Source organism: Panthera onca, chromosome A2 (assembly GCF_046562875.1).
Source record: "Panthera onca isolate mPanOnc1 chromosome A2, mPanOnc1 haplotype 2, whole genome shotgun sequence".
NCBI lineage: Eukaryota > Metazoa > Chordata > Mammalia > Carnivora > Felidae > Panthera > Panthera onca.
The window spans coordinates 2,269,772-2,296,727 of record NC_138340.1 but is presented as its reverse complement, the minus strand read 5'-3'; the positions used below and the strand labels follow the sequence as shown (position 1 = coordinate 2,296,727).

The 26,956-nt window shown below is 49.4% G+C and overlaps 1 protein-coding gene and 1 long non-coding RNA gene across 2 annotated transcripts; one reads left to right on the top strand and one right to left on the bottom strand.

Annotated features, from left to right (window-relative positions):
- The first annotated feature begins 1,397 nt into the window (after nucleotides 1–1,397).
- LOC132677315 (uncharacterized) lies at nucleotides 1,398–26,638 on the top strand. The gene is made up of 4 exons (XM_078443652.2): nucleotides 1,398–1,510; nucleotides 19,691–19,817; nucleotides 21,065–21,245; nucleotides 21,655–26,638. The coding sequence occupies exons 1-4, from the start codon at nucleotides 1,508–1,510 to the stop codon at nucleotides 23,348–23,350; spliced, it is 2,007 nt and encodes a 668-aa protein (XP_078299778.1). The 5' UTR covers nucleotides 1,398–1,507; the 3' UTR covers nucleotides 23,351–26,638.
- LOC132676606 (uncharacterized) lies at nucleotides 10,379–11,500 on the bottom strand. The gene is made up of 2 exons (XR_009609064.3): nucleotides 11,266–11,500; nucleotides 10,379–10,739 (listed from the first exon to the last, which is right to left on the bottom strand). It is a non-coding gene; the product is annotated as an uncharacterized LOC132676606 (long non-coding RNA).
- Nucleotides 26,639–26,956: the final 318 nt, after the last annotated feature.

Sequence of the window (26,956 nt, the reverse complement as noted above, 5' to 3'; positions counted from 1 at the left end):
GCCTTTAATTTTACAAAATGCGCTAGAGATCTGAAAAACAGTTCCTTGCAGAGTGTGAAAGACGACTCAGTGAAGATAGCCCTAAAAGAGTCACTCAAAATACAGTCGGAAGGACATTCAGGAAGCAGGGACTGCGCACGTCCCCTGTTTCAATTTTCAGAACACCGTGAACTTTTGACTTTTGTCAATTGCAATTCCACCTCCTCCTGGAACACTTCCTCCTACTGGGGACCGAAATAGAGATCATGTAATGCCTGTTAGCCAAGTAGCCAATCGTGTATTAGACAGTCAGTTTAAACTCTGCCAGCACCAATCATAATTCTTTCAAAACAACTTATGTAACCTTGTATTTTTTGCCTTTATAAGCCTGCTCTCCTTGTTAGCATTTTGGAGCACGCTTTGTATTTTGACTCTGGCTCTCCGGATTGTAATCCCTAAGACCCCAAATAAACGCTTTGGGTTGCTTTACAGTCTTGTGGGCTTTTTGGCTGAAAAGAGTAAAACGCAGGTCTGAGAATGCCAACATCCCACCCCTGTGGCTGTGCTGAGGGGTGAGGTTGACCGACCTCAAGTCCCAGAGGTGGGGGACGGGAGAGGAGGCGGGGCCTCCTAGCGTGAAAGGTCACAGGTCAAAACCCACGGACCCTGGCTCTGCCCTTACTGTTGAGGCTCTTTGTTCTTTTTTAATATATATATTTTAAATGTTTGCTTATTTTTGAGAGAGAGAGACAGAGCTTGAGCAAGGCAGGGAAAGAGAGTGGCAGACACAGAATCTGAAGCAGGCTCCAGGCTCTGAGCTGTCAACACTGAGCCCGACAAGGTACTCGAACTCACGAACAGCCAGATCAGGACCTGAGCCCAAGTCGGAGGTTGAATCCACGGAGCCACCCAGGCGCCAGGAGGATCTTTGTTCTTAAACAAAAGTCACAGATCCGCTCTTCACCTCGCCCCCGCGCCAACCCTTGACCCTAGGGCTCACCAGCCCCTCCCGTCTGTCCCCTCCTGTCCAAGCTCCCGACAAGGGGCGCTCCGCAGGGAAACTGAGTCAGGATCTCACGGTCCAGGAGGAGGACGCAGGCAGGATGGGTGGCCGAGCTGCAGGCGCCGGAGGTCCAACCGCAGGGAGCGGTCTCAGCTCTAAGCCCACGCTGGCCAGACACGTGTGTCCGAATGACCTGTCACTCAGGGCGCAAGGGGCAGGGTCTGGGAGGATTGTCCAATCAGGGGGGGCAGGGGCGGTGCGGAGGCGCGGAGGCACTGTGGGTGGGCAACCGCAGGCCCGGTCTCTGAGGGGGCGGGGTCCGGAAGACGAGCCAATCAGGACGCATGGTCTCGTAGCGCCGTCCAATCAGGACGGGGGGCGGGCGCGCTCCAGAGGCGAGTCCCTCGCTGCCCTGCTGCCCTGCGTCGGAGCGCACCTGCCTCGCGCGGCGTCTAGCTCGGTGTCGCGGTCGGTGTCGTACAGCCGCTTGCCTGGACGCCGGGACAGTCCGGAGCGGGCTGCGAGATGGTGAGTGCGCGGGTTTGGGCGGAGCCCGGAGGGGCTGGTTCGAACCGGCCGGAACCGGCTGGAGGGGGCCCCCGGCCCAGGTGGCACCGCCCCTGGGGGTCCTAATCCGAGCCTGTGCCCTCGGCCGGGAGTGGGGCTGCAGCGTCCTGCCCTTTCCTCCTCTTCCCGGTCCCCACCCGGGTCGTCCTTGGGCGGGGGTCTGAAGCGAGGGTGGGAGGACCCCAGCGCCGGCGATCAAGGGCTCGGGGGCAAGTGGGGGTGGCCGAGGTGGAAGACCCCCGCCCCCCACCTGACAGATAAAATCAAATCCATACTTGGTTAAGGAGACTTTGTTCTTGCTAAAAAACAAAATTCAGCTGAGTAATTGGCTTTATTCAATGATTCATGAATCGGGCAGCATGCCATCTCGCGGATACAAGGGAGCCCGGAGGAGCTGCGCAAAATGAAGGGCTCACAGGCAGGAGGAGTGGGGACAGGAAGTTCTGTTAGACAAAAAGTGGATGGGTGGTGGGAGGTCACCTTTCCTTCCGGGAGGGCAGGGGTCTAGCAGCCCGGCGACCTCACCAGGGCTGACCAGGTCGTTCCTGATTGACTGGTTTAAGATTGCATTTCTGGGAGAGGCCGAAACTGCAATTAAGTTAACTCTTGGTCTGGTGACAAGGAGCTTAGTATGAGGGACTCCATTTTGGCTCTGGTGTCTTGTTTGTAACATTCCGAAGACCGCTGCAGAGGACGCTGGGTTCGGAGACTCCCCCCACCCCCCACCCCCCACCCCCAGCACCTCCAATACTCAGAAACAGGCTTTCTGTATGAGGAGCAGTGACCGAAAGGTGTTTGGACGGGAACGGGCTCCCTGTGCTCAGAGGTTTCTTTGCTCAGGTGGGCAACTCAGGGCTAGTTCTGTCCACGTGCCGATGGGGAGGCAATGTCAGGGGCCTGTGGGGAGGACAGTGGCCTGGATAAACTGGGTAGGAAAGGGGCGGTGGCCGACAGTTGGTCAGACCAGTGTCAAATGAAGAATCCGAATTGAGGAGGAGAGACCGGTATTGAGAAGAATGATTGCAAAGGCTGGGAGGGAGGGGACTGTTGCACTAGAGGCAGGGGCCGGGCAGGGAGTTGGGGGGCTGTTGCATTAGGGGCAAGGGCTGGGCGGGGGGGAGCTGGGGGGGGGCTGTTGCATTATGGACAGGGGCTACGTCGACAGGGAGGACACTGAGTATAAGACCTGTGAGTGTCTCAAGAGTTGTGTAAAAGGAGAGGAGGAAAGAAACCAAGCATGAGCAGGTGTGGTGCTGACGTGGTGGTTCCCTGAGGCCAGCCTGTCCCCCTGTCCCCAGGAGGGGCTGTGTGTGGCTCAGGCTGAGAGCAAGCCCACGTTCAGGGGTCTGGAGGAAGGAGAGAAGCCAAAGCAAAGTGGGACCAGCCAGCATTTTGTGCCCCTTGGTCACGGGGACAAGCAGCTGAGCTGCTCACAGATGAGGCACAAAGTGTGGGTGTGGGGGTCTGTGCGTGGCCCTGTCGTGGGTGAACAGGGGGACGTCCTGTGAGCCTTCTCCTGGTCTGACGGGGGAGGGGCCCTCGTGCAGCCTGCTGTTTTCCAGACCCCAACAGGGTGGGGGAGGGAGTGCCTTTCCCTTCCACTGAGGTTTTCCTGGGAGCTCAGGGCTCAGGTAGGCGTCTGCATGTCACCTGTGAGCAGGACCTGTCACCCTGTCCAGCTCAGCACTGATGGCTCTGTCCTCTGCCAGCCTTGTGTTGAGCAGGTGTAAAATGCGAGTTCTTTCTGCCTCCTTTCTTCCCCTTCAGGGCAGAGGGTAGTAAGTGTGTCAGGTCGTTCCTGTCCCTGCTGACTCGGGTTACTGGGGGCTTTATCCAGAGAGCGTCCCCTGGGGAAAAGTGTCTCAGGACAGAACTGTCCTTCTCCATGAGGGTTGGGGGGGGCGGTTCTGCAGGAGGCTCCACACCTTCATGCAGGTGGGTGGAGTCATGGATCAGAGGATTCATCCAAATGCTGGTGACGGTTCCACGCAGGGTCCAGAGGTGGAAAACTGTCTTCCTGATCTGTCCCCTGGGAATTGCCGGTGTCAGAGACGCACACAAATTCTGTGAACTGAGACGGGTTCAATTCTAACGGTACCAGGTCCCCGTTCTCTGAAAGGGATAAACAGCTTCCATGCTTGTGAAACCACACAGGAGCCCTAGACCACCCCTCCCACTGTGGCCTTGACCTCAGGGTGGAAGCCGTGATTCTGCACCTGGTTGTCCACACAGCAGCTTGGGGTCCCCGTGTCATTCGGATGACCCGGGTTGCTGGAAGCTGGGGCCTCCTCTGGGCTGGGGACCGGCCACCCCCAAAGGTGGGCCTGGTGGGAGGCGAGGGAAGGTGTGGTAGGGTCTCGCTTGCCTGCAGGTGGCCTCCAGCCCCCAGGATCAATGGGGACCAGTGGGGAAGGGGCTGGGGCCGCCCTGGGGTGTCTCCCGAGGACCGGTGTTGGCATCGTCCAAGGGGTTGTGGGGTTAAGTGGGATCTGTGGAAACAGGAAGTCTGTGCAGGTCAGACTGAGGGAAGGCTCCTCGGGGTCAAGTGCCATTGGAAGGGTCATGAACACAGAGCGTGTAGGGTTCAGATCCTAAACTGGGAGGGTTTCCTCTCTGGTGAGAATTGTGGCCCCAGAGGAGGGGGTTCAGGGCGTGTGGAGCTCAGAGTTCAGTTCCCAGGGGTCTCTGGTCCCCTCCTTCCATCCCAGAGGACCGGTGTCAGCAGGGAGAGCTTGGCGCTCATGGGGGGACTGGGTGTCACCCTCTGCACTGGGGTGTCATGTGTGGTGTGGGCGCCATGGGTGACCAATCTGAACGGCTCCTGCTCTGGTGCTCGGCCCGTTGTTCCTGGAGAGGCTCTCGCTGCCCTGGGCATCCAGTGTGGGTGACACTTAGGACTTTTGTCCCTTGGCCATACCTCTTTGTGCTGGCAGCTTTCCGTGTCGTCACCCCCCAGCAGGCGTCACTCGACCTGATCTCTGTTGTGGGGCGAGAGGGGAATGTCAGCAGTGCCACCGGTGATGTGTGGCTGCCCAGGGCTCGTCTGTGTCTCTCGGGCGGGTGCTTGCGGCTCAGTGTGTCCGGTGAAGCCCTCCGTCCCGGGATGGTGGGGCGTGGGGTCTCCAGTTCATGTTTTCCTTTTGTGGGCTCTGCTGTTGCCGTCAGTGTGGTCTTGTCTCCAGGGTGAAAGCCTCGTAAGTCCTTCTGCGCCGGGGGGACATTGCATGTTGTAGCTCGTAAGTTACACGTTAGCAGGAACGGGGTGCGGAGTGTGAACCACATGTCGGTTTTGGGTCCCGTCACTTGAGACTTCATGGCGTCCAGCTCGAGTGTATGACACGGGGTCTCCTGGACGTCGCACGTTGGTTTATCTGATTCCTCCAGGGCTGAGCATTTGTCACGTGTGGGGTTCCCTCTTCCATGGAAGCGTTTCCAGCGTGTTGTCTCCTGTAACTCACGTGTCTTCTTCCTGATGATCTGTTTCCTTCACTTCCTGGGGACATTTGTCTGTTTCATTTCTGCCTGCTGTGTTTTCTCCAGGTCAGGGTGTATCATTTCTCTGTGTTGTCTGCGTGGATGCACCCTTCGCGTTGTTAGTAGAGTTGAACTTCCCGGTCTTTTCCTGTGTAGATGACCATCTTTTGTTCTGTGAGAAAACTCCTCCGTTGCTCAGGTCATAATCATACGTGCTGGAACTTTCTGTGTGTTCCACTCGTTTCCACGACAGTTAAATCCACAGGACTCAGTTACTGTCCATGACGCTGATGATTGTCTTTACCCTTTAGAAAACCGGTCTTCCCTGGCCCCGTGTGTCCCAGTGTCCCTGTCTCTGCTGCTGTCCTAGGGCACCTGCTGGGTATATATCCACCAGCATAAATCAGGGGCACGTATCTGTACATTCCCTTTGCCCATCAGGGTGTTTTTCTTCCTGTTAATGCCAAGTGTTCTAATAACCGATAACTTGAAAATTTTTTTTACTGTTATTTTTTAGAGAGAGTGCATGTGCAGGGGAGGGGCAGAGAGAGAGGGAGACAGAATCTGAAGCAGGCTCTGCACTGTCAGCTCAGGACCCGATGTGGGGCTCAAACCCACAAACTGGGAGACCATGGCCTGAGCTGAAGTTGGACGCTCAACTGACTGAGGCACCCACGTGCCCCTAATTACTGATGACTTTAAAAATAAAACTGTCAGGTGATCACTCCTTTCCAACGTTGACCTCTACGTGAGGGTCAAAGGAGCAGGGGTCACTGCACTGGACGTGCTGTGATATATCAGGGTGGGAGGCTGAAGGCCCTGGAGGGTGGATGTGAGATTTCGAAGGACCAACCTCAGTGCTTTCGGACATGGTGGTTGTGTGTGTGTGTGTGCGCGCGCGCGCGCGTGTGTGTGTGTGTGTGTCAGGGGGTCTCTACACAGTGTGTCCATTGAGTGTCAACAGTGCCATTAATGTGTTCAACTGAGCCTGCGTATGGGGCACGGTACTCACAGCGAAGGTGTAAAACGGGCTGAACAGAACAGACCTGTCGAAGCACCTGGCTGGTAAGCTGGGTTCCTGGATCCCTGTGAAGTGAGAGGTGTGTTCCCCAGGTGAGACAGTAGGTTCTCACAGCACTGCAGCCACAGGATAAGCAGTGGGGTATCTACAAGAGAAGGCTTCTGTCCAGTGACATAACATGTAAGCCATGCCTAAACCGTATTCATGTCCGTGAGAGAGGGAGCTGTGTGAAATCCGCTCGTGTTAACAGACGTCCCTGGGTTGTACTTGGACAGGTGGGACCAGGGAGTAGGCGCTTCCTGTGCATTTATGAATCTTGGGATTGAACATATTGTGTTGTTTCGGGCCAGGGGTTTCACGCATGTGTAGTGGTGAGTTTGGGCTGTGGTAGCATCTCTGGAAGGGCCAGATTGTTATTTGGGCCAAACCAGAGTTGTCCCTTTTTATTGAAGTCACAGTGACTAGATTTCCAATATTGCTTATCCTTCATGGGGCCGGTTGTTGGGTATCTCTTAGCAATTCTCTAAAGTATTATTTGGGAAGAACATCCCTTTGGACCAAGACAGAGGTTTGCCTCTCGGTTTTCTTGAGTTGCTTTTCATTTTTTGTTTTCGAGTTTTTGTTTGGAAAAAAATGTCAGCAAAAATGGCTTCTGTTGGCCTCCAGGGAGTCAAATCTGGAGCCAGGACCCTTCGTAATGCCAGAGAAGTCAGTTCAAGTAGGGCATCTAATCAAATTGGGACAGAGGAGCCATTTTTAATTGGTTCCCATGTGGGTGAGGACATCTTGTCTCTATAATAGTCCAAGGTCATGAGCTCCCTTACAGGCATGGCGACCGGCCTTATAAACATTTGTGGTTTTACCCTTGGCGAAGGTACAAGGCCAGAGGAAGGGCCAGTTGTTCAGCATGTTGAGCCGAAGTAGCCCAAAGGTAAAGTGCTGCTCAGTGACCTCAAGGGACTTGGAGTCGCATCCCCAGCACGATATTTGCCATTTTCCATTTGTAAATAAGAGTCGTCAGTAAAGCATGGAACCTGTGCGTCAGTGAGAGGCGCTTCCTGTTTGCACGGGGAGTCGGAAGGTGCCGTGTCCGTGCTCAGCAGTCACAAGGGGTTTCACGTGGGGCCAGGATCGGGCGCCCTACGTATCGATCCTGAGTTTGAGCAACCTGCAATATTTCTTTAGAGACATTTTGTCCTTTCAAGGCCAAAAGGGGTAACAGGTGGATTCGGGCTTCCCGGGAAGCGGTCTGAGAAGGGGAGCAGAGACCCAAACCGTCTACATGTCATCAGAGAGCAGAGCCTTCAGCAGTTTTCCATCATCCAGACCAGCTTTTGAGATTCAAGAAAAGCAAGAAAGCCTGTGCCGCCCTGGGCGTGAGTGCCCTGGTGTGTTTCTATTCCTTTCACATCAAAGCGGACACATGGGTCATCCCTACTGGAACATGAAAATGCACTGCATAGGGTAGTTATATCAAAAAGCTGCTTTCCGTGGGAATGGATGTCAGTAGTGTTGGAGGTTGGGAATGACGGCGTGCCAAGGGTTAAATAAAAGATGTTCAGGGGCGCGTGGGTGGCTCAGTCAGTTGAGTGGTTGAGCATCTAACTTCAGCTCAGGTTATGATCTCGCCGTTTGTGGGTTCGAGCCCCGCGTTGGGCTCTGTGCTGACAGCTCAGAGCTTGGGGCCTGCTTCGGATTCTGTGTCTCCCTCTCTCTGCTCCTCCCCTGTCCAAAAAAAAAAAAAAAAAAAAAAAAGATGTTCAAGGGGCATTTCATCTCCTGGTTAGGTATTTTGAGTACCTTCATCCAGTTCTAGAATTACTTCCCCTTTGTGGGAGAATGAAATTCCAGCGTGATCCCTTCTGAGGATCCGTGCAGTGAATGACTAGAGGTGGAGGAACTAACGTGAAAATGGTGTGTCTGTCACACGGGACTAGACACAAGGGGGCGGGTTCAGAGGCAGGAACCTGTGCAGGTTCATTAGAGACCCCACTGTTGGAGCCCCGTGAGCTCTCTGCGGCGGGACCTGCTTCACAGTGTAGGTCCCGTGTCAGGCGGCACAGAGAGAGTGCCTCCCCATCTGGAGAGTGGTTTCTCCAAGCTGATCAGGAGGGAATTTGGGGCAGAGCCCCTGTGGTCCTTAGAGCCCAGCCGTCGGGCATGAGGAGGGCTTGGGAGGGGCCGGGAGGAGGGCTCCCACCTGGAGCATTCAGGCTGCTGATAACCTTCCCTCACAAGTCCTGGATGTTGGCAATAATAGTGCAAACTAGGAGGTATTTGGTGGGGTTTTTTTAAATGTTTGTTTATTTTTAGAGACACAGAGTGTGAGTGGGGGAGGGCAGAGAGAGAGGGAGACACAGAATCTGAAACAGGCTCCAGGCTCTGAGCTGTCAGCACGGAACCCGACGCGGGGCTCAAACCCACAAACCGTGAAATTATGACTTGAGCTGAAGCTGGATGCTCAACCAACTGAGCCACCCAGGCGCCCCTTCTAGAAGAAGGCTTCAGTTGCCCGAGCTGAAAATGAAGAATTTTAGCTCTCTTTCTTTCATGTGGGGTGTCAGTGGCCTAGTTTGTCAAAATAACTAAATATGCAGGGGACGAGGCTTCCCAGCCCATCCTGGTGCTTTTAACTAAAAAGAAAGATTCCAGTCCAGCCCATTAAATGCTGCCTGGTGGATTCCACATGCGAAGAAAGACCAGAAGTCTAAAATAAACAACTCGGGCAACAACAGATGTTGGCGAAGATGCGGAGGAAGAGGAACCCTTTGCACTGCTGGTGGGAACGCAAACTGGTGCGGCCACTATGGCAAACAGTATGGAGGTTCCTCAAAGTTAAAAATAGCACTGCCCTATGATCCAACAATTGCACTACTAGGTATTTATCCAGGGGATACAGGTGTGCTGTTTCAAAGGGGCACATGCACCCCCATGTTGATAGCAGCACTGTCGACAAGAGCCAAAGTATGGAAAGAGCCCAAATGTCCATCGACGGACAGATGGATAAAGATGTGGTATATATACACGATGGAGTATTAGTCGGCAATCAAAAAGAATGAAGTCTTGCCATTTGCAACTACGTGGATGGAACTGGAGGGTATTATGCTAAGCGAAATTAATCAGAGAAAGACAGATATCATATGACTTCACTCATGAGGAATGAAAGTTACAAAACAGATGAACATAAGGGAAAGGAAGCAAAGATAATATAAAAGCAAGGGGGGACAAAACATAAGAGGCTCTTAAATACAGAGAACAAACTGAGGGTTGCTGGGGCAGTTGTGGGTGGGCGGGATGGGCTAAATGGACGAGGGGCATTAGGGAGGACACTTGTTGGGATGAGCACTGGGTGATATACGTAGGGGATAAATCACTGGAATCTGCTCTGGAAATCATTATAGCACTAGATGGTAACTAACTTGGGTGTAAATTTAAAAATAAAATTAATTAATTAATTAAAAAAAAAAAAAGACCAGCTGGAGTCCATTGTAATAGCCACGTACAGATTCATCAGGCTTTTGAGTGGAAACCTGAATTTTGTGTTCGTCCAGTCTTCGGAAAAGCTACCGTTGGGGCACCTGGCTGGTTCACTTGTTGGAGTGTGTGACTCTTGATTTCAGAGCTGTAGGTTCAAGCCCCCACATTGGGTGTAGAGATTACTTGCAAATAAAAAAAAACTTAAAAAAAAGGTACCTTAATTGCTTGGCGGGGATTTCCAGCCAGTGTCATAAGCATCTTTCCAGAAATGGGCGTCTATCTCTCTCGGGTTAGTTTCATCCCATGTGTGGCCTGGGCCCCAGCAACACGCATGTGGACTAATTGATCTAAATCTGGGAAACCATGTTGGTAAGTTGAATAGCTGTGTTATGTTCTTCAGCGAGCTTATGGGGGTTCCCGGGCACTTCTGGAAACTTCTGCCTTAGTCCAGGGAACATGAGAAACATGGGGTTTCAAATCTTGAGATGCTTTACCTTAAAGAGGCTGGGTTAACAAGTTGAGGTAAGGAGGGATCAAGGGCAGGTTCAGAAGAAAAGGGAAGTTCAGAGCATGTCGAGGGAAGTGGTTGGAGGCAGGTCCTGGGTGTAGAGTGAAGCCGGGGCAGGAGAGAAAGACCCTTCGAAAGCCATTTGTCATATTTCAGTTGTTTGCCTTGGTTCAATTTAAATAGTCTTTTGCAAAGAGGTACACTTAGATCCTGAAAATATTTGCAAGTCTCGAGGTACTGAATAAAATCTGTATCAAATTCAGTTTGCTGGATTCATGACTTCCTAATTTTTTTCTTTTCCTTTTCTCTTTTTTTTTCCTTCCTTTTCTTTTCTTTCCTTTCCTTTTCCTTTCTTTTCTTCTTAATTTTTAATTTTTTCCCCTAACAATATTCAATAAAACAAGTTTGGGGAGATCGAAAGTTCCCCATAAAGGCCCTTGTAGTTCTAAATTATATTGTTCAGTTGCTCATTTTGTTAGAAATGCACAAGGACACACCATGGTTTTTAAACCTAAGATTGGCCAGGGTCCCAGTTGGGTCCCCCCTCCATGCGCTTTGATAACTGGAATCCATTTCTTGGTAGTTTTTTCTAGACCAGAAAAAAAGTTTATAGACACTGGTCTCTACAGGAGTAGCCTTGTTCCAGAAGAAGTCAGACGAAGGGCCAGCGCATTTCCAACAGGCATGGTTCCAAGAGGAACAGTCCAGTTCTGGAAAGTAGTCGGAACAAAAATGAGTTCTCTGAGAAAGGACAAGCCCCTAAAACAGGTTCCGAATAATTCCCCGAGAGCACAGACACAGGAGAGCGCAGACCCAGGGAGTGGGGCTCTGATCCCAGCACAAAACTTAACCTCCGCTTCAGGGTTGGGGAGAAAACAGAGAGCTCATTGGGCTCTGTGGGACCTGCACCTGTTTGCTCGCCAGCCTGGAGTGGTTGGGGTCTTCTCTGGGATCACTAACGTTAACCTTAACAATGAAACCGTCAGGGGTGCCTTGGTGGCTCAGTCTGTTGAACTCAGATCGTGATCTCGTGGTTCAAGGGTTTGGCACCCTGTTGGGCTCTGTGCTGACAGCTCAGAGCCTGGAGCCTGCTTTGGATTCTGTGTCTCCCTCTCTCTTCCCCCTCCCCTGCGTATACTCACTCTCACTCTCTCTCTCTCTCTCTCTCTCTCTCAAAAAAAAAAAAAATTAAAAAAATTAAAACTGCCAGTTATTTTTCAGCGAAAATGGGATTACCTGGGAATAGCAGAGAATTATAATTTGGGACACGCCAGCCCCAGCAAAACCACAGGCAAGTCTGGAGAAGAAACGGAAGAACAAAGGGAGGAACGCTCTTTTCTAGAGGAGAGGGGGCATTGGGAGGGGCTGTGGGAAACTAAACAACGATTGGAGCAAACTACGGGAATCCAGGTGTAGTGGCTTCTCATTGGCTGGACTGTGATTGTCTCTCATTGGCTGGACTGTTGCCAGGGCAGGAAAACCCTTCCTTCCTACTCCTGGGACAGTAATATACCTCATGTAGACTTGCAAAGTCCTGTTCTTGATGGTGAGGTTTAGAGCTTGAGAGCTTCCCCTGCTGGTTTCCCCACTCGATTCTAAACAGAGTTTTCTCATGTTTTCATATTCACGTACTTTATTTTATTTTATTTATTTTATTTTTTTTTAACGTTTATTTATTTTTGAGACAGAGAGACAGAGCATGAACGGGAGAGGGTCAGAGAGAGAGAGGGAGACACAGAATCTGAAACAGGCTCCAGGCTCTGAGCTGTCAGCACAGAGCCCGACGCGGGGCTCGAACTCAGGGACTGAGAGATCATGACCTGAGCCGAAGTCGGCCGCTTAACCGACTGAGCCACCCAGGCGCCCCATATTCACGTACTTTAAAAACTGATTTCTATTGGGCAAAGTCCCACCAGTTCTGTAACATATCTCCCCTATTCTGAGAAATCTGTGTTACATTGCAATATGAGAAATAGTGTCCTTTGGGGCGCCTGACTGGCTCAGTCAGTAGAGCATGTGACTCTTGATCTTGGGGTTGTAAGTTGGAGTTGCACGTTGGACAGAGAGATGACTTAAAACAAAGTCTTAAGTTCAAAGAGAACAGAAATAAATCCCATAACAAAGCCACAAACAAACCTGATTGCAGATTTAATGGGATTTTTTTTTTTTTTTTTTAAATCTCTTGATGTTTTGGGAGAGTTGATATTATGGTCTCATTTTGGAAGACACACAGCATCTCTTCATTTATTTCATTGTGTTGTGGTGTCACTGAATGACGTTTTGTAGGTTTTCCATTAAGTTACTTTATACCCTTCACGAGACATATCTTAGGACTTAAGGAAAATTAGTTTAATAGCCGTTATAAAGGCTAATGTTAGAAAGTATTTTTAACACTTAATTTTCAACTGCTCGCTTCTAGTGACTCATTGTACCCTGAGATTTCTTTTTATGAGTTTGCCTCCTGCAAACTAAAAATCCGTTTCTGTGATCATCTTTCTATTCTTTTCGGGCGCGAGCTACACGCTCATTTGAGTTAGGAGCAAAGGAAAAAATGTTTTTCGGTTACAATATTCTCCTTAGGCGAAACTACATTGTTAGTTTGCTCTCTAAACGATTACAAAACATCAAGCGTGTACTGCACTTGAGCAGTAGAGAGATTTCTCCGTCTATCATTACCGGTAGCTCAGGGTGAGAAGCACATTTGGATGCTTGAGAAGACTCAGACAAGAAATAAGGCTTGAAATGTGGTTTCATGTGAATCAATTTAGAAAACCTCACTTATCTAACAGCTAAAAGTGCAGAGGAGGAGATAAAGAGGGATTTATTAAACTCTTGGTCTCCAACCATGCAAAGTAACCTGTGAAGGCACCTTTCGTTCCCATCCTGGTGGTACGTGCAGCGGGGACAGGTTTTAAATGGGAACCAGCCCTTCTTCTCACATGCATTTGGCAGATTTTTTTTTTTTTTAATGTTTGATTTTTGAGAGAAAGAGCATGAGGGGCAGAGAGAGAGAGGGAGACAGAGGATCCGAAGCAGGCTCCGCACTGACAGCAGAAAGCCTGAACGTGGGGATCCAACCCATGAACAGCGAGATCATGACCTGAGCCGAAATCAAGGGTCGGACACTTAACCGACTGAGCCCCGCCGGCCGCCCCCACCAATTCCTTGTTTTTGGTTGCAGCGCTGGCCGAGCCCTCGCAGGCATGTACATATACATCCTCAGCAAGTTGTTCCCGATCTCCCATTTCACCACCAAATAGGGAGTCGGCTCTAGATTTAGTGTGGACACCATGGTTTTCTGACGGTGCATGTTTCCATCTGGTTTGTAAGCCAGTCGTCACTCGTGTGTGGTGACGTGAGGCAGGCGTGTCCTCAGCCTGTATGGATTGGAAGCCTGGGGTTTGTTTGTCTTTTTTTCCATTAGTGGCATAAGTTGTACTTCTTGAAGAATCAGTGTTTAATCCGTGTTGCATTTCTGGAATAAAATAGACTTGGTTTTGCTGTCAAAGGTTATTTCTACATTTATGTATAAGGTTTCCTTCTAAAAAGACTTCAGTCTGGGGCTCCTGGGAGGCTCACTTGGCTAAGCCTCCGACTTCAGCTCAGGTCATGATCTTGCGGTTCACGAGTTCGAGCCCCGCGTCGGGCTCTGTGCTGCCAGCTCGGAGCCTGGAACCTGCTTCGGATTTTGTGTCTCCCTCTCTCTCTGCTCCTACCCCGCTCGCACTCTCTCTTAAAAATGAAAACATAAACACTAAAAAAGAATTAAGAAAAAAGGATTAGCCTGTATGCATGTTGCGTTTAAGACTATTTAAGTTATTCTTTTCCTGTGTTGGTAATGCCCTGTGATTCCTTTCTGCAGTTGGGAATCACAGATGTTAAAATACTTGGTGCTTGGCTCACGCAGTGTTTGAGGTTTGCATGTAGAGTGTGGGGGTAGTTGAATCTACGGAATTCATTTCTTTAATGACCAAGGACATCCTCAGATGCTCTGTTCCCTTGCATCATTTCAGGTATGTTACCAGTTGGTTCACATTCGTTCCTTTCCTTCTGTTCTAAAACACCTGTAGTGTCTCCTCAATCTGCTTAATCTCCGAAACTGTAATTTTGTTTCTTTTTCATACTTCCTTTAATTTGCCCGATTTCTATTGTTTTTGATTACAAATGCCAAAAGATGAAGGAGGATATATTTTTAGCTCCTATGACTTTTTAAAAACAGCTTTCATGGAGGTGTAGGTTCCGTACCATGAAGATTATCTGCTTAAAGTAAAAATTCCGTGGCATTTATTGCAGTTACAGAACTGTTCAACCATTCTCACTTTCTCATTTTAAAACATTTTGATCATTCCATAAAGATAATTGCATCAGTGGGTGGTCATCCCCATTCTAGTGTATCCCTGCCCTGGGTTCTAGACAGTTTCTCAATCTTTCTCTCTATTGATTTGCTGAGTCTGTACATTTCCGTATAAATGATATCCTGCTCTGTGTCCTCGTGAAGTTTGTTAACGTTCTCGAGGTTCATTGATTTTGCGAATCAGTACCTGGATCAGTATTTCGTTGTGCGCATTTCTGAATAACATCCCATTGTTTGAATACACGGTGGTCATTTTGAAATGGGTTGCTGACCTTCAAAGTAAAACTGTCATTAATTTTACCAGCAAAAATGGGTTCATCCTGGAATAGGTGAGAATTGCAACTCGGAAAAGCAGGCTACAACGAGACCAAAGGCAAGCCAGAGAGCAGAGGAGAGGGGAGGCTCTTTTATAGAGGAAACTGGGAATTGGGCAGGGGGACGTCGTAAACAAAAAGTCCATTGGAGCAAGCTGGACGCGGAAGTATTGCGGCTTCTCATTGGCTGGGCTGTGACTCTCTCACTGGCTGGGCTGTCACCACACCGGGAAATAATCTTCCTCCTGTTGCTCTAGTAAAGTGATGCCCACTTGTAACCGCAGGGTCCTCCTCTTGTTGTTGGGTCTGCAGTTGACCATGAGTGGTAGGGTGTCAGAACTCCACCTGCTGGCCTCCTGACTCCATTCTTCACGAGGTTTCCCTGTATTAATTCTCACAATTTCCCCTTTTGATAGAGACCCTTTCTTAAATGCATCATTAAGAGGCAGTTTTCCATATTTAGTGGTTTTGTTCCTTGGTGCCACGAAGGATCTTTCCTGATCGTCATGTCCCACGTCATAGGGAAACCACATAGCAGTTGGAAACTCGTTAAGGTGACATTTGAGTAACAAGAAAGATTAGAGGGGAGCAGTGTCAGGCACTTCTCATCTCCAGTCCCTATTTATGAAGATAGTAAGCGTTGGAGATTATCTCCTCGTGGGTACGTCACTTTTATAACGTTTTGGCACGTAACAACTGGGAAGGCAGAAGTGATGTGGGAATTCCAAATTGTATGATGGTTCTGAACCAGGACCCTAGATCTGAAAGTAGCTAATCGAATATTGGCAGTTTTCAGACTCAGGGAAAAATTAAAAAAAAAAAAAAAATTTTAACATTAATTCATTTTTGAGAGACAGAGTACAAGTGGGGTAGGTACAGAGACAGAGAGAGAGACACAGAATCCGAAGCCAGCTCCGGGCTCTGAGCTGTCAGCACAGACCCCAATGCGGGGCTTGAACTCAACGAACCGTGAGATCATGACCTGAGCCGAAGTCGGACGCTTAACTGAGCCACCCAGGCACCTCCAAATTTTTTATTCTATTGATAAAAACTGGGAGTCATGTATTCCTCCTGGAATTTGCATACAGTAGGAACTGGGTCGGTAGTTTATGGGGGTTAGGAAGCACAGGGTACCAAGGGTTAACAATGGCATATGTTGCTCAGAGGTTCCAGACAAACCTCCGTCTTCAGCCGTGGGGTTTTCACACCAGTAAAAACAGGCCATTACAGGGATTAGTGTAGAGGATGATGGGCCTCTGAGGCTTGTAATGTTCTATTATGGGCCTGATGCCTTAAAGAGCTTTTTTCTTTTAATAAAAAAAAAAATTTAATGTTTATTTATCTTGAAAGAGAGAGAGGGAACATGTGCGCACAGGGGAGGAGGGTGGGGAGGGGTAGAGAGAGAAGGAGAGAGAGAATCCCAAGCAGGCTCCGCGCTGTCAGGGTGAAGCCCAACGTGGAGGGCGAACTCACGAACTGTGAGATCATGACCTCAGCTGAAATCCAGTCGGGCGCTTAACCAGCAGAGCCACCCAGGCGCCCCAAGAGTTTCTTTATTTATAGGTATTGATTAATTGCAAGGAGGTCCTTTGAGAGATCTATTTTCATCTTGATGGGAGATACACTGTGGATTCTGCCAATATCGCTTAAGGATTTTGCCCAGGAAGAGGAGGGTAGGGAATCCAACAGAGACAAATGATCAGTGACCCCAGGTCCATTACGGTGCGTCCGAGATAGAGCAGATAAACGATGTGGAATGGCCATGTATTTCCTTTGGTTGGCTATTTCGATTACTGTTTTCAGATTCTGGAATTATTTCCTCTGTCGAATAGGAGTGTAGGAACTATCTCTCAAAGGGTCTAGACAAAGGGGAGTGGGTTCAGAGACAGGAACCTGTTAACGTTCACTAGAGATGCCGCCTCCCCCCCCCGCCCCCCCCCCCCCCCCCATTGGAACTGTTTTAGTCCTTCCAGGCAGAAGCTACTTTACAGCAAGGGGTTGGGCACCGAGAATGTAGCTCTCCGGTCAACAAGGACAGAGATTCATTCCCGATGTGGAGAATGGTTTCTCTGAGCTGCTTATGAGGGAGGACTGGGAAGAGTCCCTGTGGTTCCCTAGAGCCCCGTCACTGGGGATGAGGAAGGAGGACGTTGGAAAGGCCGGCTGGAGGGATGCAGGTATGGGAGCACTTAAACTGGTAGCAAGTGGTCTTTTTTCCAGTGTCCTGGCCCTCTGCAAGAATAGGAGAACCTAGTTAGTTTCTGGTTTTATTTAGGAACCTGCATTGCCAGAATGGAAAATCAAGAATTTTAGTGGTTTTGGGGCACCTGGGTGGCTTCGTTGGTAGAGCGTGCTATTCTTGATCTCAGAGTCATGAGTTCACGCCCCACTTGGGCATGGACTCTACTTCAAAAAATAAATAATGGGGCGCCTGGGTGGCTCAGTCAGTTAAGCGTCTGACTTTGGCTTAGGTCATGATCTCATGGTTCGTGGGTTCAAGCCCTGCACCAGGCTCTGCGCTGACAGCTCAGAGCCTGGAGCCTGCTTCGGATTTTGGGTCTCCCTCTCTCTCTCTGCCCCTCCCCTGCTCATGCTCACTGTCTTAAAAATAAGTAAACATTAAAAATTTTTTTTTAAATAATAAAAATAAACCAGTAAATCAAAATAAAGAATTTTAGTGGTATTTTTGTAACTCATCTAGGATGTGTGTGAGCCGTTTGCCAAACTAAATCTGCAGTGGACATATTTTACCATTCTATCCCGGTCCTCTTAGTGAAAAGGGAAAGATAACTGGCTCTGCCCTTTAATAAACATAGACTTAGATGCTACCCGGGTAGATTCTATATCTACAGGTGGACAATTTTCTTTAAAGAGAACTGGAGTTGATTTTAATTGTCATGAACAAGGCTGATCGTGATGCACTGTTGACCTTAAAAATAAACCCAAAAATGGCTTGTCTGGGAATAGCAGAGAATTATGATTTGGGACATGTGAAGCCCCAGCAAAAGAACAGGAAAATCTGGAAAAGAAAGGGAGGAACACTCTTTTGTAGAGGAGACGGGGCCGTTGGGAGGGGCTGTCCCAAACACGAAGTCCTTTTGAGCAAACTGGGGTTTTCATGTGTAGTGGCTTCTCATTGGCTGGACTGTGGTCATCTCTCATTGGCTGAGATGTGACTCTCTCACTGGCTGAGCCCTGGCTCTCTCTCATTGGCTGAGCCGTGATTGTCTCACATTGGCTGGGTTGTGACTGTCTCTCATTGGCTGGGTTGTGACTGTCTCTCATTGGCTGGGCTGCTACTATCCTGCATTGGCAGGGCTGTGGCTGTCTCTCATTGGCTGAGTTGTGGCTCTCACTGGCTGAGCCCTGGCTCTCTCTCATTGGCTGGGCTATGATTGTCTCTCATTGGCTGGGCTGTTGCCACCCCAGGAAATCATCTTCCTTCCTCCTGCATGAGCAGTGATGCATTATGGGTGTGCTGGTGCGTCTCTCCGTGTTGTGTCTGCCTTTGGCCCTGAGCGGCAGGTTGGGGAGCTTCCCCTGTGGACTCCTGACTGCACTTCAGTCGTGTCGCCTTTACTCGGCCTGGAAGGGGTGCCCGGCTTCTGGGTGGTTTTCATCGCTGGCGATCGGGAGTCGTGCCGCGGAGAGCAGAGCGCGTGCGCACGCGTGTGTGTGATGGCGCTCGTCCTCCCGGGTCTGGGGCAGGTGGATACGAGGAGCGGACCTGCCGTGTTGGGTGGGAACTCCACGTTGCTCGTGTTGGGGGTCCACCAGACTCTTCCAAGGCGGCCGCCCCCTCTTACATCCGCAGCAGGATGAATGAAGGAGAATGCGCCCTGCTCACGTCCTCGCCAGCGCTTCCCGGGGCGTCTTTATAGCCAGTGTGGTGGGTGCGAAGGGGCCTCTGCTGGTAGTTCGAGGTGCGTGTCCCGCGTGACGAATGTCTAGCATCTTTTCATCGACCTGTTTTCCATTTGTATATCTTTGGAGAAGTGTCCACTCACTTTCTTTACCCATTATTTAATCATATTATTTTTCTTTATATTGTTGTTTCTTATTTTTTATGGTTGTCATTTTTGAAATGTTTGAAATATAAGACTTAACAGGTGTGTGATATGCAAACCCCAGTTACAACTACAGTTGAAGTAGAATTTCCTTTCTTCTAGGTGATATGGTTGGGGTTTTTTTTTTCTCTCTCTCATTAAGTTTTGAGAACATAGTTTTTGCTTAAGCAATCTCTGATTTTTAAAAAAATAATTTTTTTACTCTGTGTTTCATGAGCGTGGTGTCAACCCTTATTCCTCTAAAGTTATGAATTAGCCTTGTTTTTTTTTTTTTCTCTGTTAAAGCTGTCTCTGGATCTGTCCCCATCAATCCTTCAGGGACTCTTCCTTCTGGTGCCCTTTTCCTTGAATTCTGGGCACTGGGTCAGAGGCCCTGCTTACGCCCAAGTTTCTTCAGCATCCAGAACTCGTTTTGCACACTAGGTGTGCCAGGCACCCGGGCCCAGGCCTTTGCCCATGCCCACAGTCCATCTAATCCGCGGAAAGGGTCATGTCTGCCTCTGTCGGAAGAGAGGGGACGCCACCAGGCTTCTTGACTTGTTCCTTCCAAGGCGAGAGCTCCTCACATCGAGCGGCACTGGAATCTAAGTGTCCACAACATCCTGACATTCTGGTCCCAGTTCTTGGAGCTGACGAGGCATAATCGTCTTTGAGCAAGCCAAACGTGTGTCCTCCGATTTGTGTGCTGTCCGAGTGAATATTTCACTTTTCAGTCTGTACAGTGCTGGTCTGCTCAGATGTGTCTCCGTAGAAATAACCCAGTAAATTGGGTGTGTGTAAGTCCATGTCAGCTGTTGTCCTCACCCTCTGTTGTGACTCAGGGGTCCTAGAAATGGAGTGCAGCTCCCCGCCTGTCACCCTTCATCCTCCCACACACATGGGTGATGATGGAACTTTGCTGCAATAGAGTGTGTGGTATGTTTCAGGCCTCTGTGGTCTTTGAGGATGTGGCTGTGTACTTCACCCCGGAAGAGTGGGCTTTGTTGGATCGAGGTCAGAGGAAGCTCTACAGAGATGTGATGCTGGAGACCTGCAGGAACCTGGCCGCCGTGGGTAAGGATGGCTCCATACCTTCACTAGTCTTTTAGGGAAGAGATGTTTCTTACGATTGTCCGATTTTGCTGGGGCCGAGGAATGGGAGTGCGTTGCAGAAGAGACAGACACGGTCCAAGCCTTCATGGAGCCTACCTGGAGTCACATACCTTTTCCAGGAACACAAAGTTTTGTTGCTCTTAATCAAAGTCTGAGACTCTCTAATTTTATCAGTGTGGGGATGGTCTCCAGTGTTGCTCTGGGGCAGAGAGTGCTGCTCTGTGGAAGATACACTGGTTAATACACCTGTCTCATGGTAATCATCCTGCAGTTAAACTCACACTTCGTCATCTTCGGTGACTTTGAAGACCAAATTAAACAGCCCGTCTTCCAGATTGCTTGTTGCTCTTCAAATCCTCCCTCCTGCCGAGCTGTCCTCCAGGGGCAGGACCAGCAGCCACACACACCACCCACCCTCCCAATGGCAGCTGGGACGGTGCAGGCGGGCTTCACTGAGGGCCTCTGTGCCTTCGGAACAGTCCAGCAACCCTCGTTTGGACCAGGTTCTGGAGAAAAGAATGGCATTTGGAGACACCCATTAGAAACAAGACTCAGTCTTTGTTTGAGAAGGGTGGTCGTTGTCATTTACCTGCTTTCCTGTTGGACTTTTCACCCATCCTCATGCATGTGGTGAACCTCTTACACAGGTAGCGTGTGGATGTGTGTATCTTGCCCAGTTCCTTCTTTTCTTTAATTTTCTTTTTTCTTTTTTGTCCTTTTAATATGTGTTTATTTTGAGAGAGACAGTGTGAACATGGGGGGGGGGGGGGGCGGGGCAGAGAGACAGAGGGAGAGAGAATCCCCAGCAGGCTCCAGGTTCAACAAGGCACCCAACACGGGGCTCAATCTCAGGACCTCAAGATCACGACCTCAGCCGAAATGAAGAGTCGGACACTCAACCGAGTGAGCCACCCAGGCGCCCCCTACTTTGCTTTTCTGATAATACCTATTTCCACGTTAGTCACCATCTATTTTGAAGTATTTCTAAGTGAATGGGCTTCCATTGTAGACACTTTTCCCATTATTGCCAAAGCCCCAAATCACTAGCGTCCTCAGAATTTTCCTTTGGTCACCTGTCCATTCATTCTGATGAACTTCATTCACATTTGGGATCAGTATATAAATAGAAATCTGCATATGGTCTGTTTTCTTACCTTTACACATCAGATCATTCCCAAGAATTTAAATTATGCTCCCAATTCTTGCAGATTGTTGCACTCAAGTTAAAACTTGTGGATCAAGGACTCAGCTGAATATTTTGGAGAATGAACTATCCAGTGAAGAGAAAATAGTAAGATTTACAAGAAATGATCCCTGGGCTCTTTTTCGAGAAAACCCGGTGTTTCATAACATTGGTGATCAGTCCCAATCCCAGGAGAGGCGTTTGAGGTGAGTGCCTCTCCCCGTAGGAGAAAGGGGGATCTTCCCAGATTGATTGACTAACTTGGAATTAAAGAAAAAGTATAAACCTAGCCCCGTAATTGTGTAGTTGGAATTATACAATATAATATCTTCATAAATGTGATGTAGATATTGATCATCAGAAACATAATTGAGTTCAAAATGTTTATTGGGAGAACCCACATGTAAGAAATCCTGACAGGGCATTTCTGGGCCCTTCTCCTGAGCACGTAACTTCTTCCACTTTACAGCAGTATAGGCGGTACCACCAACGTGCCCATTCCTTGAAAATGGCTACTAGTAATCCGATAATCATTAACAAACATCAATAGGTCATTAATAAAGAGATCACTTATAAGCGTCATCCCCTAACCGTGTGCCTTCCTATTTTGAACAGAAGTCCTTTGGTGGAGAGTGTCTGTGAACGTATTGAAGGAGATCAATGTGGAGAAACCCTGAACCCGATTACAAGTCTTACTGTGCATGAGGGGTATCCCACTGGAGGCAAATCCTGTGAATGTGCTAAGTGTAGAGAAGCCTTCGCAGATGGTTCCTTCCTTGAGAAACTGCGAAGATCTCACCCAGGACTCAAACCTAGTCCTGGTGAGGAGTGTGGCCCGGCCTGCAGCTCTGTCTCGAGCCACAGCACCCACGTGGACGCAGACCTTGTAGAGAAACCCTATGAAGGTCAGGACGCTGGGAGAGCATCTGACACATACGCGGAGAGTCTCAGTAGTAAAATATCTCTAGAGTGCAAGAAATGTGGAAAAGCTTTCACTTGCACGTCTTCCTTTCAGGGTCACGTGCAAGGTCCCTGTGGACAGAATGTCCATGCGTGTGACGTGTGTGGGAAAACCTTCTTGTATCACTCCTACCTTACACGTCATGTGAGAACTCACACTGGGGAGAGACCCTATGAATGTATGGAGTGTGGGAAAACCTACAGTTGCCTCTCATATTTTCGAGAACACACGAGATCACACACTGGAGAGAAACGCTATGAATGTAAGGAGTGTGGCAAGACATTCAAGTACCCTGCATCCCTGCAGGGACACCTGATGACGCACACTGGAGAGAGACCTTATCTGTGTCAGCAGTGTGGGAAAGCCTTCAGTTGTCCCAAATACTTTCGAAGACACGTGAGAACGCACAGTGGGGTGAAGCCCTATGAATGTACGTTATGCGAGAAAGCCTATAGTTGTTCCTTATCCCTCCGGGAGCACGTGAGGACGCACAGCGAAGAGAGGCCCTATGAGTGCAAGGAGTGTGGGAAGGCTTTCAGACACCCCCGATACTTCCAGAGGCACGTGAGGATGCACAGTGGGGTGAAACCCTATGTGTGTAAGGAGTGTGGGAAAGCGTACAGTAGTTCCACGTCGCTTCAGGAACACGTGAGGTCGCACACGGGGGAGAGACCCTTTGAATGCCAGCAGTGTGGGAAAGCCTTCACGCGTCACTCCTCCCTCCAAGGTCACGTGAGAGCACACAGTTTGGAGAAACGTTACGAGTGTACGCAGTGCGGGAAGGCCTTCCGTTGGTCCTCGTCCTTGCAGAAGCACGTGAGAACGCACCGTGAAGAGAAGCCCTACGAGTGCCAGCAGTGCGGCAAAGCCTTCTGGTATCCCGCGAACCTGCGGGCGCACGTCAAGACCCACACGGAGGAGAGACCTTACGAGTGTCCGCACTGTGGGAAAGCCTTCAGTTGTCACTCCTCCCTGCAAGTACATGCGAGGAAGCACAACGGAGTGAAACCCTACGAGTGTAAGGAGTGTGGGAAGGCCTTCTGGTATCCCGTGAACCTGCGCGCCCACGTGAGGACGCACACGGGAGAGAGACCGTACGAGTGCCAGCAGTGCGGGAAGGCCTACAGGTGTCCCGCAAACCTGCGGGTCCACGTGAGGACGCACACGGGGGAGAGACCCTACGAATGCCAGCAGTGCGGGAAGGCCTTCAGGTATCCCGCAAACCTGCGGGCGCACGTGAGGACACACACGGGGGAGAGACCCTACGAATGTCCGCACTGTGGGAAGGCCTTTAGGTACCCCACAAACCTGCGGGCGCACGTGAAGATGCACACTGGGGAGAAACCCTGAATATACAACCACGCGATTTTCCCTCGTATCTTATTGTAAGTCCGGTCAGACACATGGGCAAGAAACGTGATGTACGAGTGTAAAGAATGTTGGAGAACCTTCAGGCATAGCACCTCATTTATTTTGTACATAAAACGTCAGGGCTGGACGGCAGTTTTTGTTACAAATTTGCTTGTGCCTCAGAAGTGCCTCGTCTGTAATAGGGGTCTCTGTTGTATTTATTTCCACTGCATGCTGCTGATATGAACACCCAAGATAAAACATTCCTGAACACCCCCAGTTTCTGTATGAAATATATTTTGCTATCTCAGACATGAAAAGACTGTACAGTTCTATAAAATGTGTCTCATTTCCACGACGATGTCTTCTGGACCCAGGGCCGATCAGTGGTCTGTACGTGTATCTCGTCCTCTGGTGCAGAGACTAGAATTCCCCGACTCCGCCCTGCCCCTCCTTGCGGTCTTTATTATTGAAAGTTGTGTCTCCACGTGTGCTGGTGCTGCCGTGTGCCCACCTGTGTTCCCCATGGACGTTAGTAAACGCGCAAGGATACTGGAGGAGGACAGTCTCCTCTGATTGTGTTTGTAGTTTGACCTTCGCTCATCACCTTTGGTCTCGGTTGTTTATCAGTCATGACCTGTTGAGTTACGAAGGGTAACTGTTGCGGGTGCCTGGGTGGCTCAGTGGGTTAAGCGCACCACTCTTGATTTCGGCTCAGGTCATGAGCTTGCGGTTCGTGGGATTGAGCCTTGTGTTAGGCTCTGTGCTGATAGCGCTCTCTCGCTCTCTCTCTCAAAGTAAATGCATAAACTTAAAAAAAAAAAAAAGAAGAGAAACCTTGTGGCTTGAAGTGGAAAGGTAGTGTCCGGCTAGTTCTGCTGGGTTTCGTTGTGAGCCTTGTGAGGCGGGAGGCCGTACGTCCCAGGGTCCTCCTCTGTGTGGCTCTGAGAGGAAGGCCCTGAGAAGAGGAGCTGTGTGGGGCTTGGAGAGCAGCAGTGAGGAACCGTGATTCTCCATCCTTCCGTGCCGCCAGGGGACAGACGCGTGGGGACCCAGGTGGGCCCGAGTCACGGCGTGTTGTCCTGGCTTCTGGTCTACCGTCTGGAACAGCCCCCGTGTAAGAAAAGTTTGACATTAGTTCTTGTTAGCATGTTCCAGAGACTTCCACGAGCTGTCCCGTGACAGACCGTCTTGGCTTCCCGGTCCCCACGGATCCTTACGTTGCCCTGTGACTCTTTGTGTCCGTGAGGCCGTCTCTTGAGGCTGTCGTGCTTAGCGAGCTCTCTTATCCTGTGACCCCTTCATCTCCATGCTTTTTCTTTACATGATTTCTGTGGTAAGCAGCTTGTCCCTCTCAGGGTAGGTCTGTATCCTGCCTCCCTCCCCCCTGACAGATCGAATGCTGTAGCCACAGATGCAGGAAACCTCTGTCCCTGGTGGCGTTGTGGAGAGGCTGTGCTGACCCTGCATTTCTTCTTTCTGGATGTTTCCATGATTGAAATTAGCACCTGTGAGTGTATTTGGCAGTTTGTGGGAGTTTTCCCCTATAGCTGACTGCTAAGAGAGAAACCCAGTATGTTTAATGACTGTCTGTTGTTATGTGTGATTTCCCACTGTTTAATTCTGTCATTTTTAATATGTGATTCAAAACAATGCGTTTTTTTGTTTTTTGGTTTTTTTTTGGTCAAACATGGTTTTCTACATTGCTTCATAGAGGTCTCATTACCAAGGTTTTCAAATCTATTGCATAATTCTTTTTAATGTTTATTCATTTTTGAGAGAGAAAGAGAGTGAGTGGAGAAGGGGCAGAGAGAGAGGGAGACACAGAATCTGAAGCAGGCTCCAGGCCCTGAGGTGTCAGCACAGAGCCCGACATGGGGCTTGAACTCACAAACCGCGAGATCTTGACCTGAGCCGAAGTTGGATGCTTAACCGACTGAGCCACCCCGGCGCTCCACATCTGTTGCACACTTTAAGATTATATGTTTGGGGCGCCTGGGTGGCTCAGTCGGTTAAGCGGCCGACTTCGGCTCAGGTCATGATCTTGCGGTCCGTGAGTTCGAGCCCCGTGTCGGGCTCTGTGCTGACAGTTCAGAGCCTGGAGCCTGTTTCAGATTCTGTGTCTCCCTCTCTCTGACCCTCCCCTGTTCATGCTCTGTCTCTCTCTGTCTCAAAAATAAATAAACGTTAAAAAAAAATTAAAAAAAGATTATATGTTTTATGTTTCACAACTGAGAAATTAGTTTACAATATCCCATTCTAGAAGATTAAGTTCTTGTGTTAGTTTTTTGAAATATATATTTTGGTTGATAGTGCTAAGTACATAAACATTATGACATTTTCCTTCTGGTTTGTATTTGTTTAATTCCTCTACAGCCGTCATGATTTTCTCAGTAAAATGACTTACTCATGGGGTGCCTGGGTGGCTCAGTCAGTTGAACATCCGACTTTGACTCAGGTCATGATCCCACAGTTTTTGGGTTCGAGCCCTGCACCAGGCTCTGTGTTGACAGCTGAAAGCCTGGAACCTGCTTCAGAATCTGTGTCTCCCTCTCTCTCTGCCCCTCGGCTCTGTCTCTCTCTCTCAAAAATAAATAAATATTAAAAAAATTTTTTTTACAGTGACTTAACTCCTAATGGGTGAAAATCCAAATATTGCTTATGTAGTGGCCTCCTCCCAGAGTCATGGTCTTGCAGCTCAAGAGTGTGGGAGGGGACCCAAACACATTCATCTTCCCTTCTTGTCTGTCAACAACTAGAAAAAACAGCGTTGTTGCTGTTGTGAGTCTTAGTTGCGCTGGGAATCCGTTATTACACGGAGCTCCAGGCAGAACTGCCTTGAGGAAACTAACAGTTTCTGGCAATGCTGCTTCCCAGTGTGTGCTGTCCACATACCTCAGAGGGGTAATGGAAAACTGACCCCAGAATGGAAACGTGTCCTTCCTCCCTTACTCCTTGCTGGGAATTGTGCTGAACAGGACACTTCTAACTGGGACCGATGTGTAATTGGTTCGTAATGCTTCACCCAGTGGTGTCTCCTTGTATTATTCCCAGGGGAGGCAGAATAGTCCACTCATGCTTTTGTTGATCTGCCCCGGTTGACACAGAGGTAGCAACTGATCTGGCGTGGTGGGAGTCTGGCGGTATTTCGGGTGGGGCTGGTTGGGCTTCACGTCTGAGATGATGTGTAAGGGGAGCGGTTCCACGGGGACTTGGGGAAGGAAATGGCAGAGGAAATGTACAGGAAGTTGGTAGTATAAATGGAAAATAAAGATATCTGTGTCTTCAGAGAGTAATACTTATGTGTAGTCATTCCAGCCAATGTCGGAATGGGCTTTCCTCTCTGCTGTCCTCAGTCCCCCGGTATGACCTTGTCACCGGCCGACAACACACTGACCTAACAACACAGAAGGTGTGGATCACAACAACGTTGCGATTTCAGCGCCGACGGTGGGAAATAGTCTGTGTGTGACATTTTCCGTGGGACTCTTGCTTGTGCCTAGCATAACTGTGAAATCCCTGATTTCAAACACGGTCTGCAAATACCCAGGTGAGGTTTTCCTTGTGAAGTGGTGTTCCTTTTCTCTCTGGTGCCTTTCTGATTCT